This window comes from Rattus rattus, chromosome 6, assembly GCF_011064425.1.
Source record: "Rattus rattus isolate New Zealand chromosome 6, Rrattus_CSIRO_v1, whole genome shotgun sequence".
NCBI lineage: Eukaryota > Metazoa > Chordata > Mammalia > Rodentia > Muridae > Rattus > Rattus rattus.
In genome coordinates, this window is record NC_046159.1 from 140,076,261 (window position 1) to 140,089,561 (window position 13,301).

Consider the following 13,301-nt stretch of genomic DNA (forward strand, 5'->3'; position numbering starts at 1 on the left):
CAATCTGCCCACAAGCCTGATAAAGAGAAAGGGGGTGGGGGGGAATGGGACTGCAGGTGAGCCAAGATTCCAAATAACATCAAAATCGTCTTACCTGTTTTCTTGATGTTGGCCATCTTGGGTGCTACATGTGAAGGTGGGATGTTTGAATGTGAGTGTATGTATCTGAGGTTCAGTGTGGAGGAAGTGTTGGGTAAGCAGAGGATAGGGAAGGAGAGGAGGATGGGCTATAAAAGCAGGATATATTTTTGTGAGCAGGCAGGAGTTATGCTGTCCTTGGGGTATATGCAAAAGTCATGGATCAAATTAAAATGCAGGTAGGTCTAATCATTTTCTCAAACTATGTATGACTAAACTAAATGGTACACTGGAAGAGAAAGTCCACCTTATATGGTCCTGACAGCACATTTTCATATCCATTTAGTGCTGACCCAAGTTGTGGCATAAGTTACATGAATTGAAATTGTACTCAGAAGAGGTTAAAAGAAAAAAAAAAAAAAACCCAAGTCTTTTTCTTCTTTGCATTAGATTCCACAAAATAGTCAGATGTAAAGTGGATGTCTATGGTTGGGGAATCACTTACGTTATGAAGGGTTGGGGAAATTACACAGAGGGGTCTAGGAGAGTTTGAAATATGAGCTTCGGGAAACTGAGGAAAGTGGCTAGTTTTTAGAATGTAGGAAGCTGCCATTGTTAGTCAAGAGTGTTTTCTATCTGCTTCCTGCTTCTGAAGCATAAAAATGTTCCCCACTGCTTGGTTGAGAAGTCATAAGGGACTCTTCCCAGCACAACCCTCACTGCTAGCACATGGCTCTACAGGACAAAGAAAGCTCAGCTCGCTACATGTTATGATCAATATGATCACTGTACTATATGACCAATAATATCGCAACCATTTTCCAGTTCGATCAAATCATTGTTTCTGCCAGAAATAACATCCCAGTTCAGTTTCTTTGCACGTTTTCCCTTGCGTTTTTCTACGCACTCCTATGCACTCTTCGATAATAAGCAGAAAAAAATATATTATGAAACTTCGAGATTATGGAAATTAAATCATTGAGGTTAATAGTGCTTATTTATTAGTGAAAGGTATGTTTCATGCCCATAGAACACTACATAGCATAAAATGAAGAGAAAGCTACTTAAAAAAAAAAAAGCTCAAGAAGGTGACAGGGCAGGGACATGCACTAAATGGCAACCCTTTCAAATGGCTTCATTTGAAATATTCGGAAGAGAACTAGACTCGCTCAAGGACGCCAAATGCATTAAAAGGTAGCAAAATGAATGCGGCTCCTTTCTACCTACAGGAACTCATATTAGGAGATAAGAGAGAGAGAGAGAGAGAGAGAGAGAGAGAGAGAGAGAGAGAGAGAGAGAGAGAGAGAGAAGAGAGAGAAGAGAGGAACACCAGGCACACTACAGTACTTATATGTGCTGGGAGAGTGTAAAGGGGGAGATAAAATTAATTTATACCTAAAGTACGGTCCTTCAGTGTTTCTATTCACATCTTCTACCCACTTAGCTACATTATAGTCTCTTTTGAACCATGGGTTTAAATACCTGCAGAGAGCAATGGAAGGAACAAAGAAAGCAGAACAAGATAGAAAAATCTGAAAACACAGAGCACAAGCTTGGCCAGGATGTTTTCACCCTCCAAATGCAAGCAGCTATGGCAGATAAACCAGGATGGACACCGGGTGACTACGGGGCAGGCCGCACAGTGGCACAGAAGTAATCTCAGCTACAAGACGCGAGGCGTTCATCCATCGCGTAGTTCATTTCTAGGAAAGCCTCTTCCAGCGGCTTCCTACCGTGAGTGAGAAACTCCATTTCAGTCACTCGGTTACCAGAAGTCCCATTCGCCCACCTCAGAAGCGGCTTTTTTCTAGGCCGCCACTCAATCGGCTCCTTGCTTTTCAAATATTGGTGCCTTTTGAAAACATTAAGGGCAGCTGCAATTCCAATCTGGTATTAGGCACATGAAACCTCAAGACAATTTAAAGGAGCCATGTTCCCTTTATAGGTTACATTTTTTTTTTTTTTTTTTTACAAGACCACTGTTTTTCTCTCTGTAACAGAGTCAAAGCAGGAATCAACTTGAAGTGCTCTCCCACTGGCTTCTGGAACAAACAGGAGGTGTCCTGAATCGTGATCATGTAGTCCCCAAGCACACTAACTGCAGTTCCAGTGGGCCTCCATGATCTCGGAATGAGGTGTAATGATTTAATGGAAGCACCAATGTTCCCTACTCTTCTTTGTGCACTCCAGACTAAAATGTTCATGGTTGCATTGAGAAATGGCCCTCAGAAGCTGCTTTCCAAAAGAATGACTGCTAGAGAGCAATGCTAGCACCTCCCTGACAGATCAGGCAGCAGCTCCCACAGGGTGACCATGCAAATCTCAAAGGCAGTAAAACTGGAGGTATAGTTGTTGTTTCCCCGCAGAGTTCCTTAACTTTTTTTTTGCGGAGCTAACCAAAGCACATCCCCTTTTGATTTGCCCTTACGAAACCATGAGTTTGACCACTGAGCCCTGGAAGAATTTGGAGGTTTTACTGGGATTTCTCACTTTAAAAGATGTGGCGCCCACGTGCTGTTTCTGTAAGACTTACGTGAAGGTCCAGTCTCCATCAGACTTATTTGGAAATAAGTCCGGTAGAATCATGAAGCATTAATTTCTAGCTAAGATTTCTCTCCTTCATATTCAGTCTCTGAGTTACTTATAAATATACTTAAACCCAAACTACTATATTTCCAGTTATTTTTCACAATCAGGTTATTTCTCCACAGCCAATTCCCTTATTTTTAGCCATCAAGAAGATACTCTATAAAAACAAAACAAAACAAAACAAAACAAAACAACAACGACAAAAAGATTCCACCCTGAAAGAAGGGTACTGTTGATTTTCAGGCTTATAAGACCATTTTTGCGACGGCGTGTCTCCGGATTCGGAAGGAGCTCACGTTCGTTTCGCCTTTGGCACAGCCATTGCCAGCTTGCACTTTCCACAGAGGCAGCCAATTAAAACTTGCATGAACATTTCCACTGAGACTCGGAACAGAAAGTCAAAAGAGCAAGTGCCATCGCTGCTAAAAGTGAACGGCCTCGGAATAGCTCTAGGAAAGCTCATGCAGACATCATCAGGTGAAAAAACACTGCCACACAGCAAAATCAGTTTCCCACAGGCAGGAAGCTGCTTCCTGGGGGAAACCTTTGTTCCTTTCACTGGCAATCTTCAGAACTCAAAGGACAAGTGTTATGGCTGATCCACGGAAGTTCCGAACACCTAAACTGACTTACACTTGACCGACCGTTACCCCTGCTTCAGGGCTGTGCTACAGAGAGCTCTGGGGGGACCTGCCATGGTAGCTAGAAGGATGGGCCTTTATAAGACTACAGTCAACCTGCCTACGTGGCTTGACTTAGCGTGGCTCGTTAGTGCAACATGCAAAAAGAAAAAAAAATGCATTGGACAGGCTAGGAGAACCTCTTTGTGTTCTCCAGGATGGAAAGCCAGACCAAAATCAGCTGGTGCTGACTGGGCCAGGAGTACCACTGAACAGATTATGGGGGCTCAGTCAAAGATCAAATGACCCTGCTCTCAGCCAAGGAAGGGACTTGGGAGGATTAAGTGGCAGCCCAGCATGAGGGGGCAGGTGGAGACTGACCTGTGATCCAGACTCCCTGTCTGGGGGCTGTCAGAGCCCCCTGGGCTTATGCCTTGGGATGTCTGGGCGAGGGAGTGCCCAGGCTCGGGTGCTTGGGGCTCCCTCCTGTAAAAACACAATATATAATACAAAGACTAAGCCAAAAAAAAATTATATCATGCACAACAACATGGAAGATGAGAAATCTTTGAGTGGGAAAACAGTATAACCGTGAGGACATTTAGTGTTTTATTTTTAAGCTTACAGAGCATGCGTTTGGGGTGCGTGTTTTTAATTCAGGCCCCATTTTTCATCATCCTTTTGGATGATGTGGTACCAAAGGGGATGATGAAATAACAGATCTGAAACAGTCCTTATTATGGAAAAGAAAAAGGATATGCTTCCTGTGGTGACGGTGGTTCTGCTCCTAGTATGCTCACATAAATGATAGTGTTCTATGATAACCAAGTTGTATGTCTCACATGTGCAAAGTATAAAGGTTGCTAAGATAAGTCTTGTTATGTGATGCATCAGAACGCCATATCTTTCCTCTCTGTGTCTGTGGTGTGTGTGTGTGTGTGTGTGTGTGTGTGTGTGTGTGTGCGCGCGCGCGCGCGCACGCGCACGCACGCCTGTGTGTACTGTATAGACAGTTCCCATACAAGAAAGCTTCATAAACTTGGCTCCAATTAATTAATATGAGTCATGCAGTCAAATTCAGAAAATTCTGAAAAACGAGGCAACTTTCTTCCTCACTGAGAAACTTCTATTACACTTTCACACTAAGTATCGGAACTTTAATTATATCCTAGGCAAGATTTCTTGAGTGGAACCTGTAATACTATAATTTTGTCATGAGATGAGTGGAGTTCTATGTATTTTTTTAAAAAAATAAATGACTGCCCTAGAAAACATATGAATATTGTTGGATACCAAATGTTCTCTGGGTCTTGAGCTCACAGCTTTAATACAATGCTGAACTTTTCTTTGAAACTTAGAGTTGTCAAAATCTGCCTATAGAAATACTGTTAGAACCCTGGACGTACACAAAGGAGGCTGCATAGGACACCTTACAGTTGCATCTGCGATCTGCGACTGGGATGAGCTGAGGAGCCCTCTTACCACGTGGCTTCATGCAAACCAAACCAAACAACATTCCAGGAAGAGTTTATCAGCAGTGAGCCCTAGAGCACTCAAGCGCCTTGGGAATGCATCAGATAAACTCTAAGTAGATTAGTTATTTGTGATGGAGTTCTAAAATGCCATTCTGGACCATGCAATGGTATCACTTGAAATTGCTATTATTTCTAAGGTAAAAGTATCCTCTAATAAATGTTGATAAGCCACTTACAAGACATTACCATTCAGGTGGAAGGTCCACATGTCAGGGTAATGTTATTATTCCTAGACTGAAAAGGGCAGGGCATATGATGGGAAAGCTAACATGAGTGTCTAGGAAACAGTTAACAAACACCTGCTATTCAATTTTCTTAAGTAATACAGAGATCCTGAGAATATTAACTACCACTAGAGTGAGACATGAACACAAAATTCTAGGTGCCTTGGAAACAGCAGGGGTAATCACTCGTAGGGGGCGAGGTCAGTGGACAGAAAACTAAGGGTGAGCTTCACCCTATGGAGGGGGATAAGGGTTTGTGGATTCTGTTTTGCTTGCACTTTCTTAAGTGAAGAAAGAAACAACACCAAAAAATGGCATCATGCTTATTTCATTATAAAGGACTTTAAGTGTAACTTTCACACCCCCCCCCCGCCAGCCCCTTAAAAATGTGGCTATCATTTAACACCTGAAAATGATTCAGGTGGAGAGCAAGTTTAGGTAGATGGCCTTTCATATGTCCTCAGGAGGACAACTTAGAAGGGAAGCTCGTTCCATTAGTCTGAGAGAATGCTTAGAGAGCAGCCATGGAGACCTCAGAGTGGTGGCTTCAGACTGTGAGCACTGGCAAGTTCTAATATGGTGAGGGGTCTCCCTAAGGCTTCCGGGGAACAGGAAGGGCGACCCTTTGAGATGGCTGGGCCCCAGTGATGAGAAGAAAGGAAAGCTATAATAATTCCTTTCAAAGGAAACCAAAAACAAACAAACAAAAAATAAACAAACAAAAAAAATACACCACAATGGCAGGTGACTGGAGGGAAAGCCCGCAGCAAGGGTGAGACCCCACTATCAGTGAATATTGGTACGGGCACAGTTGCGGAGACGCCTATGTAAAAGAGAAAAGCCAAGATTAATTTTTATAGGGTAAAGAGAAATAAAAAGACAAAACCAAGTCCAGAGGCATGGTAGGCAATGCTTTGACTCTCTGACTAGTTAACAGTTCACACTAAACACACAGAGCCTTCAAACGCCTTTCCCATTAAAAGGTACAACTTACTCAGTTGAATTAGAGCGAGGTCTGAATCTTTTCCCTCTGATCTTCTTTTTGTTGCCTCCCACGTTACCTGAAAGAAAGAAAAAAAAAAGCATTTACAGCTAAATATTCATATACAATAGCTGTTTTATGCCTTACCGTATGGTATTTGGAGAGGGTGTAGTTTGTAACCAGCATTTGCCTCAGAATGTGGGCCTCTCATGCTTCCTGTCTACTTTTTCTACTGAAACCCTCATTTCCCATCAAGGAAACGTCAAAGAAAAACAAAAGCGAACAGCTGCTCCCTCGTGCTACCTCTTTGCTGGGAGGAGAGCTGAACTGCTTATGGGAAAGAATACTTTTTTACAGGTCTCCAAAATACAGGTCTTAGATTTCGAACTCTGTTCACTACCTTGCCAGGAATTACTTCGGGGTCTCCCATTTTCACAGATGTCTGAAATATGTTTTGTGTCTGGAATCCTTTCACTCCAAGAATGAGAGAGTCCATTTGACCTGAAATTAGAAGTGTTTACATATTGTTCAAAAAATACATCAGATAAATGTTCTGGAAGCACTAAGCAAAACTTCTGAGCATTACTGTACATTAAAATAAATAAAAAATAAATAAATCTGAAATGAAAGAATGAGGAAAACATGAGGGTCTTCATGAAGAAGGCAGAGTTACACGACATTCAATTTAAGAAAAGTCAAATACAATGGAACCCCATTACAATAGTCATAAATGAGAAAGTATCCGGATAAGCTGCAAGCCAATTTACACTCTCCAGAACACAGCAACCGCAGAGCGAATTCTGCGAGTATTACACTTACATAACCCCAGTGGCAGGGTTATAATGGGGTACCACCATAGATGTTTCTTAATTGTAAAGCAATGATTTCCATTCAAATATCATGAGAGCATGGACTTTTAAGAGATTACATGAAATTTGCTCAACTGAACCTCGTTGACTTTATTAAAGTAATATACTGCTTGAATTAACAAAATTATTATCTGAGAGATGGTATTTTTTTAAATGAATATGCTCCCGATGAACATAACTGTCTGGTAACTGAAATGAATCAGATATTTATCGCGGAGACATCTCTCACAAAGCCCATGCACCATTGAGCCCTTCTGCTATGTCTATCCTACCATTATTAAACAGGCTAACCATAAGAATGAAGTCAACACACCTACCTTACACCATAAGGAAAAAGAATTGTGACAAGCATAGCCTGAAGCCTACTACTTTGACATGCTTTTGACAGACTATACATCAGAACCTATAGTAATATTTTCCAAACTCTGGGGATCACCACAGTGCATCTTAAATCTCCTTTAGGAACTGTGGAGGGTAGCATTAGGCTTAAGCCGCGTTCCCGAGAAACATTCTGGTTACTTACTAATAACAGCAACCGGAAAAGGGCTGTTCTGACCGAAAGCAGACAGAACTTGGCATAGCTAACATATCTACCTTCCCGTGTTGGAACTTTTTCAACCTAATTTTCTAATTACAAAGTAATTCGTATTTGGTACAAATGGCCAATGAGTGTCCTTGGAACCCACTGATTCCTTCACTTCTTCCTCTTATTCAATTTAAAAATCTGTACTTGACCAAGAAAAATACTTATATCAGAGAGTGCTTGTAGATACTCTGTCATCTTCTTAGCCAACAAGTCCTTACTAACAAATCGAAAGAGTAGTTTTTATACTCTATAAAGCATATGCTATAGGATACATTTCCAGACTCAAAGGCAGCACTACGTTTGCTTTGAGTTTAGTTGTCTAAGGAAATGTACTTAAGAAAGTTCTCAGTGATTCACCCTTCATATTCAGAGTCTACAAAGACTGAGTACCAGGCAGACTGCTTTATAGACTGCTTTATAGACTCTATGGAGACTATCAGAAGAGACCGTGCTGCCTTTCAATAAACTAGTTCCTTCAATGTGCCCAGAGTTGAGCGAATCATCTGAAAGTTTTTTCTCCAGCCTTTACACCTCAATGGAAACTTCACATTCTTTTTCTATAAGAATATTTTAGTTCCCTTTAATGCGAAGGCAGGTCCCGCCCCGTGAAACCTCCGATTTAGTTTGTCCTAATCATTTACTGTCAACTGATTAGACAGCATGAAGACTTTTAAAAGGTGTCAGACATCTTAAGATGCTAGAACAAGAAAATATCATTAGAGTTTGAGACATAAATAATATAGTAATCCCACCTATACAATCATAAGACTCGGGCAAATATAAGTAGTCCTTAATTTTTCAACTAAGATGAAAGTTATAAAGTCAACATTGCAGGAAAATCATAATATTAAAGTAGATGATTCACAGAGAAGCAATCGTTTTTCACAGCAAGCTTAGCTTTGAAATTACAAAATTAAACACTATTCGATACAGCACTTATATTACCAATTTATCTTAATTGCCTTTATTGAAGCGTGACAGCACCCTTTTTCTTTGACGACCAAGCATGACATAAAGCTCACCGTGTAAAAATACTTTCAATGCCATGTTCATTTCTTGAGCCATGTGCAACATGACGGAGGAAAAACCCTGGGGTTTTTCCGTGGATTTAGAGTTGTTTTTATTTCGTTTCAATCCTGTGGCCTGATTTTTTTTTTTTTTTTTTTTTTTTTTTTTTTTTTTTTGGTAAGATATGGTCCTGAGCATATGACATTTTGAAGTAAGGTAATCAAAGAACAAGGGATACTACTTTAACATTCAAGAAAGAAGGAAGAAGTAGTCAAACCTGCTGCAAAATAATGAAATGTTCTGACTAATGGAATAATGTGTGATGGAGCAGGTGGAAATCTGAAAATGCGACAGAAAAGCAGACCTCTTCTTAGAACTAGATGCTGAGTCTGCGCTGCCTCCAGGAGGAAAGTCGCTATAAAAAGAGTCGCCATCTCCAGGCTTTTTTACATAATCTCCCTGGGGTAACTGTCTAAGGCATAATAAACATTTCAGAGTCAGAAAACAGGACACACACATGAACACAGACATATACAAATATTATTTCAAGAAAAGGGGAGGGAGGGAGGGAGGGAGGGATAATGGTCTACATGATCAAATCTATAACACATGAGGTCATTAATAAACGCGACAAGTTCAACTCATTCCGGCTGTGGAGATCAGAAATGTAATCATGGAGACTTTGTAGGTTGGGTGAACAAAGTCTTTTTTTTTTTTTCCCCCAGGAGAAATATGGAAAGATGAGTTATTTTCAACACGACCTCATTCTACCTGGAGATGTTAATCTATAACAGCTTCTGTCTTTTAAAATGATGTTGAAGATGTGTTTCCACATTCCTTGCTCAAATAAAACACTTTTTTTTCCCCTAAATGTGATGAATAAATTCTTCATCACTCGAAATGCTTGATGGCTATAACCTTGATTCGGTTTCTGTGGCTTACTGGCATTCTATAATTAAATCCAAATAAAATTTAATTAGAATTTGGTGTTCCGTTTGTAGCTTTGTTATTTAAAGGGAGTTTAAACGAGTCAAATTTGAATCAAAACTATAACTTTATACCAGACAGCAGAATGTGCGAAGGAATGTATTAGAGGAAGAAAGGGTTAAAAAGTAGCTGAGCTCCTTGGAGGACTATGGAAAAGCATCTCTGACAGATGGTGGCCACAGTTGGCTATCTCCACCATAGCAGGAGGGAAAGACAGGGCCATCTGGTTAACCTGTGCTGCAGAAATTTAAGCCACTTGTCTCATTCTAAATGAGTCAAGAAGTCTCACTACATCTCCTATAGGAACTGGAAAGACATATTCAATGTCCCCCAGACAACGCTGCCTACAGCCAATCAAATCATTTAATGCACGGCCTCAAAGAGCCAAGTGTCTCCAAATATTGACCACTCTCACTCATGCTATCGGTGGAGGTGTCGGAAGCTAGGAACAAACTAAGGGTTTCTGACAGGTACATGCCACTAAGTCTCCAATGACAGCCTAAGTTTCCAAGTCCCTTTCCCATTCAATCTCTGTTAGTCACCCTGACTGTCTGCAGATACTAAGTCTTAAACCTCAAAACCCCTTTTCAGACATTCCCTTGATTATTTCGATTCCTATGGTGCTGAAATGTTAAAACGCTTAGTTGCTTCTGACTAAACTTCCTCTCCTAGATCGTTTGCATAACTTGGGTAACTTATATGCATATATTACAAGTCTGGAAAATACTTCTCAGTTCATATGAATAAAGCATATATCTTAATTTCACTCTGTGTGACTTTTTTTTCTAGATCTCCATATATTAATTATAGGAAAAATTTTCACTACTTTCTAAAACTAGCCCCAACCTTGACTGATAGAGGTGTCATCAAAATAATGGAATCGGATGTTAAGTTAGAAACGTCCCAGTTTAATATAGTCCTTTGCCATTCTGGCCACTCTATAAAAGTGACTTCACCCTAAAAGTCCCTAGAATTCTGGCATTGCCTCTTAGCAGTCGCTTTAAAATCCCAAAGGAATGGAAGTAACTTCCCTTCATGGTAAATGCCAGCAACAGATGATCAATTTCCTCACAGCTTTTAAAGGGTCTTGGATATCCTTTGCTGTCTAAACATTTTTCTTTCTATAGTAGTCATTATATTTTAGTAGAATACTACTTCTTGCTTTAGTGAGGAGAGAGAATACCAGGCTCTTGTGATCCATAAAATAATATTTGCTATGAAAAATCACAGAAAGTCAACTTCAGGAGTTCCTGAAATTGTGCTTCCTTTCCAGTTGTTGACCTAATTTTATGGCTTTTGTCTCAAAATTTTTAGTGCTTTTTTGTTTGGGTCATGAAAATAAATATTGGGACTGGCAAGTGCTAAGTTTTCAAATGGGAAAATTTCTGTGTATTTATTATACCATATACAAATATTTTAGACACATACATGTTTATATACATAATCAACAAAATAAAAGATGCTTTGTAATGAATTCTTTCTCCTCAAAAAAAGTTAACCTTTCCTATAATAATTACAAGGTGCCTTTTTTTTCTCTGTACAAACAACCTCTAGGTTGAACTGATATGCCTTATTAAATAACATTTTTAAAGGAATTTCTATTTGCTGATACACGGAAATATACCCACAAGTTAATGACTTTGAGTAGGCAGACTATGCAATATTACTACTTCCCTGCATCTACCACTTAACAAACTTACTGACTGGTTTTATTCTATTTCAGAGAACAACACATTTATAACGATAAACCAGCTGGTACTAAGCCTTATAAATTTCAACATCAAAAAAGATTTTCTTGTACTAACCCCAAAGCCTTTAGATAAATGGTTGGTCAAATTATGAGAGAAATTTTACTTTCTTTAAAAGTATCTATTGAGAAGTGATATTTGTCCCACCAATTCAAATGTATACTCAAATTGAAATCAGTGAGAAAAGCTATCCAGGTCATAATCTCAGTGAGAAGGAGATATTTCTTCATGCCCTGGCTAGTGTCTGAACTGTCCCTTACAGGAGTTTACTCTCTTGTTTCGAGAAATATCATGTAAGGTATGCCAAGTCATGTTGACGGATGATGAATATCTCTGAAATATAAAGAATGTAAAAAAAAAAAGAAAGAAACCAAAAAGATTTGGAAGAGAAAAGGTGGGGAGTTCACGAACAGAAAATAAAATGGATGAGAGATGAAGAAAGGACTCTGGGGAAGAGACTGTGCTTAAAGTGAAACGACAGGGCAGAGAGATGGGGTCTAATTCTCATGTCCCTCCCTGGTCACAGTGACGTGTGGTTATCAAACCCAGAGAAAGGATTTCAACCAAATGTGGATGTTTTATAAATTTAAGTTGAGCAAATGTTCCTTATCCTATTTGTGTTGGCAAACCTGACTGAAAACTAAAATTCACAGTTCTTGTGGTAAACCATACAGCTGTTGTGCTCTATGTAATTTTCCCTTGAGAAACAGTCAGATTGACTCAGGAGAAAAGGTAGAAGTTTTCTTGCCTGGAGGTTTTAAAGAATAAGGTAAGTAGCCATCTTTCCAATGACTCAATGTCTAAGGCTCACTGTGGCCCCATGGTTCCATGATTCACAGTCTTTCAATGTACCCCCGAAGGACTATTTATACATACGCGTGTGTGTGTGTGTGTGTGTGTGTATTATATATGTGTATTACATATATACATGTGTATTATATGTGTGTATTATATATGTAATATATATGTATACATATATATTATACACCTATATATTACACACACATACACGTGTGTGTGTATTATTATATGTGTGTGTGGTGGGGTATACTATGTTTTTGTTCAAGAAGTTTGTTATCTGATTCACTGACAGAATTGTAAGCTTGCCTTCTACAAACATCTGAACATTATACCCAATTTGGTATTTTTGAGCCATTCTATGTTAATAGTCATCTGGAAAATGGCCATATATTTAATATTGCTTGAGGCATAAATGCCAAAGCAAAACTTCATGTTTTACCAGGCAAAACAAGTGTAGGGACCTCAACCTGGCTGATGACTACAGCTGTCCTCTTGCTTGACCACAGTGCTTTAAGGATCACAAAGAACTCTGACCTTCGAGTTGAGAGAAGTTAGTGATTCTCCTATATCACACAAGAGTAGACCGATGACTAATTTCTTATCAGTAGGAGTTCCCACCATAGGACCACAAAGGCAATTCTGATTTAAAGGTAAAAATAACATTGAAATTCTTGACTTGAGTCCCTGCTATCTTAGGAACTGGATGGGTCTTTATTTGAAGTCTGCAGATAATTTTATAAGACTGATGATTTTATTGAACTATGCTGTATCTGCTGAACCAACCATTTTCCCTCGAACCATTAATGCATAGGGCCCCAAAGAAGAACCAGAGAGATACTTCAAGGCATAACTTCTTGATCTAACATCCATCTAACGTCCACCCCTTGTTGCTTTCTACTTTGAGAACGATGACATCATTGTGTTTCATCAATCATGGAGAGAGTCTGAAAAGGTCTCACTACATTAATCATTATCTATTCCTAAACTGCCATTGGGACAAAGAAAAAGTTAGGCAGGAATCTGCACAAATAATCTGAACCCAGAACTAAATTGTATGTGATGGGTAATACCTGGTGTGGGGTTGTTTATCAGCTTCCGAGGTAATAGTTTAGGTTTTGGTCCCAACAGTAAGTAGAATTATAATTTTAGAAATGTGAGAAGTGACGTGTCCATCTCAACACTATGTCAATGTAGACAGCACCAGCAATTGCTATAAAAATCATGGATGCTCTGATTCTTTTTGTACTGTTTGCTAAATGAAGACAATAAGGTTA

At 39.5% G+C, this 13,301-nt stretch overlaps 1 protein-coding gene across 1 annotated transcript in view; it reads right to left on the bottom strand.

The window, feature by feature from the left end:
• Adam22 (ADAM metallopeptidase domain 22) overlaps positions 1 to 13,301 on the bottom strand; it is a 221,309-nt gene that overhangs the window by 13,769 nt on the left and 194,239 nt on the right. Inside the window, 4 exon segments of the mRNA XM_032907027.1 lie at positions 1,474 to 1,560; positions 6,041 to 6,107; positions 6,429 to 6,529; positions 8,769 to 8,963. Of these exon segments, the coding sequence (XP_032762918.1) occupies positions 1,474 to 1,560; positions 6,041 to 6,107; positions 6,429 to 6,529; positions 8,769 to 8,963 (450 nt within the window).